At 49.2% G+C, this 7,759-nt stretch overlaps 1 protein-coding gene across 6 annotated transcripts in view; it reads left to right on the top strand.

Moving 5' to 3' along the window:
- The first annotated feature begins 1,885 nt into the window (after positions 1-1,885).
- The window catches only part of CADM1 (cell adhesion molecule 1), a 330,172-nt gene continuing 324,298 nt past the window's right edge, over positions 1,886-7,759 (top strand). For 2 of the 6 annotated variants that reach the window (XM_001151468.6, XM_001152155.6), the window contains exon 1: positions 1,911-2,205. In XM_001151468.6, coding sequence (XP_001151468.2) covers positions 2,082-2,205 — 124 coding nt within the window. In that variant the 5' untranslated portion in view covers positions 1,911-2,081. Of the gene's footprint in view, positions 2,206-7,759 lie in introns of all 6 variants that reach the window. The other 4 variants (XM_009424220.5, XM_003952044.5, XM_003952045.5 and 1 more) reach the window with 4 other exon arrangements.

Raw genomic sequence — 7,759 nt, 5'->3', positions numbered from 1 at the left:
CACTGCAACCTCCGCCTCCTGGGTTCAAGTGATCCTCCTGCCTCAGCCTCCTGAGTAGCTGGGATTACAGGTGTATGTCATCACGCCTGGCTAATTTTTGTATTTTTATTAGAGACGGAGTTTCACCGTGTTGGCCAGGTTGATCTCGAACTCCTGACCTCAGGTGATCCATCTGCCTCAACCTCCCAAAGTGCTGGGATTACAGGCATGAGTCAGCGTGCCCGGCTGGCCTTAAATTTTTTATTCCAATTTTGGTGGAACTTTGCTCTCTATTTGGTCCGACCCAGGTACCTCACTGCCAGAGGTAGTAAGAACAGGTAGGACTTTGCAGACTGGGCATTATCCTGGCACCCACGTGGCAATGGTTTCCTGTCTCCTGTAGTGCTGTTCTCCTGTTGGAGCTTTCCCCACTTCTGAAGGACTGCCTGCAGTTCATGCATCGGGGCCTGTAATTACAGAGCAGAATATCCAGGGCTGTGAAGACCGGGCAGTCTCGAAATTAGTTTATGCATAATGGATAATAGGAGGCTGTTTTTAAGTGTAACTCATTTGGTGGGTTGGCAGATCATGACTTCCTTTTTGATATGTATTATTTATTTATTTTATAGCAAGATGAGGACAGAAGGCTGGGGAAGTCATTTGGTGCAGCTCTTCTAGACTATAGCTCAGACTTAGCAATTTACATTCAGTAATCTCTTGGTCATTTAGCCACAGATAATTTGTCATGGTTTGTTTTAGCTGTTGTGATATTGATATTTATTATGCAAATTGTATTTCCTACATCTTATTGTTCTGCATTCTATGAATACTTAAATTATTATAAACCTTTACACTTAATATGGCTCGTCCTTCAATTTGATGCTTGAGCAACAGAGGGTCAGAGCGCACACGATCTTCTAGAGGGGAAGAAAATAAGTAATTAAAAAGCAGACAAACAAGAGAGCCGGCTGCCTGGCTGAAAAGAAAGCAAAGAGAATTTCGGGGAGGGAGAGTGAGTCCGGAGATGCAAGTCGCTTTAGCAGGAGAGGCTCTCCCAGAGACAGGGGAAGCTCGGAGCACCTGTTGGTCCCCAGCTTCCTTAGGAAGGGCTGGGGGCGCAGAGGAGGAGTGAGAGGGTTTGAGCCCCGAAGGAGGAACACGGCAGACCCTGCCTTCACCACACTCCCTCTCCCCAACTCCCACCACCCCCGCTCTTCACCTGAAGCCTTGACTAATTTTTTCCGTTGTTGTGTAATCTTAAATATCTAATATTACAAATATTTCACACATATATTCAACACACACCTATATATTAAAACCAGGGAGGAGACCCTCGACAAGCGGAGGAGCCTGAGCATACCCTCCTCGATCTACCTTTCCCGAGATTCTGCCGCAAAAAGACCGACTGGAAAATCTCAGAACCCGACTCTACGGCTGCCTTCTCCAACTATCCCCGAGTCTACCGCTAGGCTGTTGAGCGGGCTCTCCCGCTCCGCCGGACGTGCAAAGCACGCATGCACTTCTCCCAGATTGTTTTGTCAATCCGGGGACCTGCCTTCTTACTCTCCACTCCCGCACAGCCCCCGTTCCCAAAGATCTATTCCTTCGGTGCAAGGTGAGTGACGGAAATTTGCAACGTCTGGTTCGCTAGGCCAGATGCACTCGGTGCGCGGGACAGAGGACCCTCTTAAGGGAGATTCTCCAGTCGTCGGTCTGATACAGCGATTGCTATAAACATTCCTAATAAAGGTGTACAAGAAGCTAGACCCGCCCCCTGGAGCCCGAGTCCTTGCACGCCAGGCGCCCGGGAGAACACTTTTTCCTTGATCCGGGGAAAGCAAAACCGAATTTTAACATAAACATATTTGCATACGCCCCTCCCCTTGGCCCCGCCCCTAGGTGGCGCGGGCGCGCCGCCGAACGCCAGCGCCAGGGGGCGGGGTGGGGGAGGGGGCGAGGCCCTCCAAGAGCCGGGTTGGGCTCGCGGCGCTGTGATTGGTCTGCCCGGACTCCGCCTCCAGCGCATGTCATTAGCATCTCATTAGCTGTCCGCTCGGGCTCTGGAGGCAGCCAACGCCGCCAGTCTGAGGCAGGTGCCCGACATGGCGAGTGTAGTGCTGCCGAGCGGATCCCAGTGTGCGGCGGCAGCGGCGGCGGCGGCGCCTCCCGGGCTCCGGCTCCGGCTTCTGCTGTTGCTCTTCTCCGCCGCGGCACTGATCCCCACAGGTAGGTGTGGGCACCGACCGGTTGGCCCCTAAATCTCCGAAGGCACCCCAGTAGCCTTAGCCACAGAGGGGGGGAAACGTTTCCATGACAACCTCCCCCCACTTCCTAAATCCGAAGCGGAGGGAGTGTGGAGAGGAAACTCAGGGCTGAGAGGGAAGGGGCTGAGGGGATCTGTGAGCCCCTTCTCCCCTGCCCGGCTAAGTGTGAATGAGAGTCCCCAGGGATGGCTGCACCCACACCTTCTCTCCCCGGCTTGGCGCGGGGTGCAGAGTGGAGTGAGAATGGGGGGCCCGGGGGCTGTAAAGCATGGGGGAAGGGGATGGTTCAAAGACAACCTCAACCCTTCCGGACCCTTCTAAACTCGCCGTTTTCCCCGTAACTTGCAGATCCTCCCACCTCCCAGGGCTGCCCATTCGCCCCCACCTCTCCAGAGGACCCCCCCAGTTCTCCATCCCCGAAGCCTCCTGGTGGCTGACTCCCAGCCGCCCGCGGCGTGATTTCTCCCCGGTCCCCAGGACATCCCCAGACTTGTCTGATCTCCCCTGCCCCTTCCCCCAACGCGCTCTGCCTTTCTCCCCTGTCCCCAAACTGCACGCCTCTCGTGTTTCCCTCCGGCCGTTCGCAGCCCTCCGCCCCCTCGGCTCTGCTGCGGGTCTTTTTGGCCCGGCTCCAGGCGGGGAAAGTTCCCCGGCCCGGCCCCGCGGGGGGGGCGGCCGCTGTCGCCGCCTCTGCGGGAAGGCGCCGGGAGCCCGCAGCCCGCCCGCCCCACAGCGTCCTCTGCCACGAGTGGGGACACGGGATTTCCCGGCTGCCTGTTCTTTCGGCGGCCCGAGGGTGGCGGAGGGGGCGTCGCGGCCTCTGCGGCCAGGCGGGCACCCTGCGGGCCTCCGCGCGCTCCCTGCGTGAAGAGCAGTCTTGGGAATTTGCCTAGGGGCGGCCCTGCACGCCCGGTGCCTTCCCTGAAGACACCGAGCACTCGGCTGGAGCCCGATGTGTGGCTGCCCGTGTGCCGGGCGCGTTGGCGCGGTCGGGAAAGAAGAGGGCAGTGTTTGCTTTTGCTAACAAAAGGGAGCCGGAGCTCTTCCCCAGAGGAGAGGCCGGCCGTGCTGCACCCAGCCTCCCTTCCCGCCACCTCGCCGCGCTTGGCAGCCGCGCGGCGTCCCCTGGCCCCTGCTGCAGGCTCCAGGCGGGCGCCGGGACCGAGTGGCACGGGGCCGCGGGGTGCGAGCGGCGATGCAGGAGGGGATGCAGCAGGGCTCTGAGCCTGCAAAGCCCCTCCTTGCAGCTCCAGAGCTGCAGGACCCGGGAGCAACAAGTGGCGGAGGACGCCGAGAGCTCAGCCCCCACCTGCGGAGCCCCAGGCCCGGGCGGGCACAGCGTTGGGGCCACGGTGCCGCTTCAGGGGCGCCTCTCCGCTTGGGCTGTGCCTTTTGTTTACACGCTAGAGGACACACAGTTATGTAAACACCGCAGGAGACACGCTGTAGGAGACGGGGGATGTGTAGGGGTGCTAGCTTGAGATTTGGGGGACGCCGGGTTGGCTGCTTGCCCCCAAAATAGGCTTGCAAAGGAGCTCGGCTTGGGGAACCTATTGGGGGGCGTCTGGCAGCAGCGTCAATTCCAGCGCTGAGGGTTTTTTTCTTCCATGCCACTGTCTCCGGATGTTGTTTATGTGTTTTTCCTCTGTGAATTCTTAATTTATGAGTTACGAGATAATTGGGTTCAGCCGATGCCGGTGTGGTTACAACTTCATTTCAGGTGATGCCTCTGACTGGATGGGTTCAATAAAATGTTCCTGAAAGAGATCCCTCGTGCTGCTGCATTGTAAAAAGCGCCAGTGTCAGTTAAACGTGAGCGTGAGTAAAGGCTCGGTAACTGGCGCATAATAGAGGCAACAATAGACTTGTATTGGCTGCAAAAAAAAAAAAAAAGCCGGGGGGCGGTGGAAAGCTGTGGTCGGGGATATTGCTTTTTGACTAAAAATGGGAGTCGTGCAATGACGCTTGGCAGCAGAAGTAGGATTAGATTATGCCTCCCCTGTCAAGACTGCTCATTGAAGGCACCGGGTAGTAGCAACGGTACTATATTTGTAACTATCTCGCGGTGAGAAGTTGCCTTCCCTGCGAGGGATATATGCTGACTTAGGAGCGGTCTGGAACTCAACCGTGCATGTCAAAGCTACATGAAAATTCTGTTGCCAGTTACCATGGAAGCAGCTTCTTGCTCTTGTGTACATCCCTGTTTGTATGCTGGTTATCAGATTGTGTTCAAATTAGAAAGTAATTGGGTTTGATTTGTAGTGAGGGGATGAGATGACTTTCTTAATTTTTTTCTCTTAATGCATATATATATTTCGTGGTGAGTTTGAGAGGAGGTCTTGGCTCATTCCGGGGTCCCATACCCCAGGGGTAAATTTCAGGTGGGCACCAAGGGACTTTTCCTCCTCAGTTCTGTTTAAGCTTTCTCAGAGGCCTCCAGTTCCCGCTCCCAGGGTTAAAGAAACCTGTTGGTGCATCTGACTTCATTAGGCTTGTTTCGTTTACATCCTTGCTGGGAAAGCGAATTAGGACCATCGTGCGTGGGTCCTGGTTCTGTTTTCTCCTGTAACTGAAGCCATCCATCCCCCGCAGAAAATCTCCTCTCATTTCTCCTGTGATGTTTGGATGAAATGGATGTTAATGAAATGCAGTAAAAATGGGTTTGCTTAAGCTCACTCCAGTGTTAATCACGCCTGTTACGTTCAAGGTGCATGCATGATGTTGTTTACGATCCCGAGTGAACCAGTAGCTGATCACCCCCCTCTTATCATTTTCAGGATTAGAGAAGATGGCTGGTGGATGGGGGATTTATGGTGGTGATGGGAAGGAGGGGGGCTGACTTTTGCTTGCTTTGGCCTGTTGGGGCTTGCAAACCGGGGATAGAGACTTTACAAAAGTGCCGCCCTGTTATTGTTGCCTTTCCCTGCATCAGATTGAATAGCCGCAGGAGGGACTTGCACTTGTCTGTGATAGATTTGATAAAATATCCCTCATTAATGCCACTTTATATTTACAGTGTGTCACTGGAGACGCACAAGGCTTCATTTAGTGACTTGTGTGACGAGACAAGCTTGCATTATTTGCCTGGGACGTTTTGGAGGAACAAGAGACCCATTGAGCAATCTTTTGAAATGAACAAATACGAAAAAGGGGGGGAATAAAAGAGCAGGCAGTTCTCTGGAACAAAGAGCTTTATTCATATGGATGTTGTACATGCTTTATCCAGTTTTCCCCAATGGCCCTCCTGGTAAAGGGGAGTGGGACAGGGAAGACACCAACAGGCAGGACACTTTCGTTTCCTCTCTCACTTCCTGACTTCATATTCTTATCGGAGTTGGTCCCCGGCTCACTGCCTGCTCATCTCTCTCCACACTCTCTAAAATCCCAGAAGGTAACGGATTCCTGGGTCTCCACAGAGAGATTGTGAAATCCTTTCTCCCAGCTCTAAATTTCAACAGAAGACAATGCTAGCTACCTGTTGAGGTTGATGTCGTTGGAGGATATATTGGTTGAAGGGAAAGAGATGTCACTTTTCTATGACATGTGTCAAGAAGTGGTTGATAGTGAATGTCAGATTGGTAAGATGTCTTGCAATTATAACATTAGCCTTATTATTTATTTGGAAAGAAATGCTGTGAAAACCAGCATCCAAAAATTGTTTTCTTATTGATGGTGCTCTTGGAGTTTTTAGTGACTTTTTCCCACACCTGGTACATTTTAGTCTCATACATAAGTGAATTTTTATTATTCCTTGGCCTATATTGCTAAATGATTTTTAGGCTTTAAAAATTGATAAGATTGCTATGAATATAAACTGTCTCATTCTCTTGGGATTTCTGTACGTGACATTTTAATGCCTAATTGGTCACTTAGAATTTACATTTTAGAAATGATTTTGTGTGTGTGTGTGTCTGTTTTTAGCAAAAGGTGCATTTTAATGTGGGGATTCTCTTAAATTGGGCCAAACTAATCAATGCTATAATTTGAATGGAAATTTACCAGCAGATGAAGAAAATTCAAAATAAATCCAAAGGATTCAAATGCTGTACATTTTTCTTGGGAAGAATAGTTCTGACCATTATGCTGGGCATTTTTAACTGAAAATCCAGCACAGAAAGGAGAAATCACACAGCGACATCTGTTGCAGAATTGAAAATTTGCTGCTTTGAGTTGGAAGCAATTAGTCCCATATAAGCACCTAATGGTATCAGTGTGTGTGTGTTTGTGTGTATGTATAAGTACTGATACAAATACATACATATACATACTTATATTACATATATAGTCACAGGATACAAAAACTTGCCCACATACAATATTCATATTCACATTAAAAATTATTTAATAGAAAATGTAACATTTTGGGACTAAAGCTGTTTTTAAAAATATTACCTTTTGAGGAATTAGAGATTCTTATAATCATGGAATTTTTGAGAGGGGAAAGATATTAGAAATCATCTGGTGAAATCCCATTTTGAAGTAAAGTAGCCGAAGGCCAGGGAGGGAAGAATCTTACTCTGCAGTTGAACTAAGGCTAGGTTAACGACAGATCCTGGATAGGGACAGGTCCCTTGATGTCCAGCCAGTGGACCTTCTGTTCCGCCTCCTGGCAAGGATGCCTGGTCAGAGATATGGATCATGAATAGACACTATCTTGGCTAAAAATATTTTGTATTTTGAAGGCAGCAAGATTAATTGTTGCTCTAGGTAATAAACCCATGGATCAGAGGAGTGACCTCTGGGAAGAAAGGACCAGTTCTTGGTAATATTGTCTTTGGTGTTGACAAATGATCCTGAAACCTCTGGAATTTATTTGGCAGCCGCAACAGAAATGTCATCCAAAGCACCTTCATAGGGGAGAAATCTGGATTTGTGTCATTGGAATAAGTCTGATATGCAAAAACCAGGCTTCTGAAGGCTCAGATTTAGATTTCTACAGTTTTTTATTTGTCTTTTCAAGGATTAATATTAGCAGTAGAACTGGTTCTATATAAGCAAAAAAGGAAATGTTCTTAAGAACAAGAACAGAGCTTGATTTTCTTACCAGGAACTTGCCTCTTTTCATGAAACCAAGAAAAAGCTGAGAATATTTTTTTGTTGTTTTTTAAAGAAAAAAAAAGTTTTATTTTCGAAGGACGACTTTTTTTTTACATTGATCAGATTTTTCTTTTTTCCCATTTTATTATGGAAAATTTCAAATATGTATACAAAGTGGGAAGAATACCATATTTAACCATGCATGCAAATCACCCAGTTTCAATAATTATCCACCCCTGGTCGCTCTATCCCCTCTGTGCTTCTTCCTTTCCTCAGATTACTTTAAATAAATCCTGAACATCCTATCATTTCTTCCATAATTACTTTTAGAATGATTTCTAAGATACAGCTCCTCTTTTTCCACTCCTTATCACAGTATTATTATCTGGCCGTACGCACAGTATTCTCACCTGGATGTACCGAATTTTTGCCTTAGCTTTACTGAGGAGGAGAGAATGAAGGCTTGTTGCAATTGGTGA

This window comes from Pan troglodytes, chromosome 9 (genome assembly GCF_028858775.2).
Source record: "Pan troglodytes isolate AG18354 chromosome 9, NHGRI_mPanTro3-v2.0_pri, whole genome shotgun sequence".
Classification (NCBI taxonomy): Eukaryota; Metazoa; Chordata; class Mammalia; order Primates; family Hominidae; genus Pan; species Pan troglodytes.
This window is presented reverse-complemented; position numbering and strand designations above follow the sequence as displayed.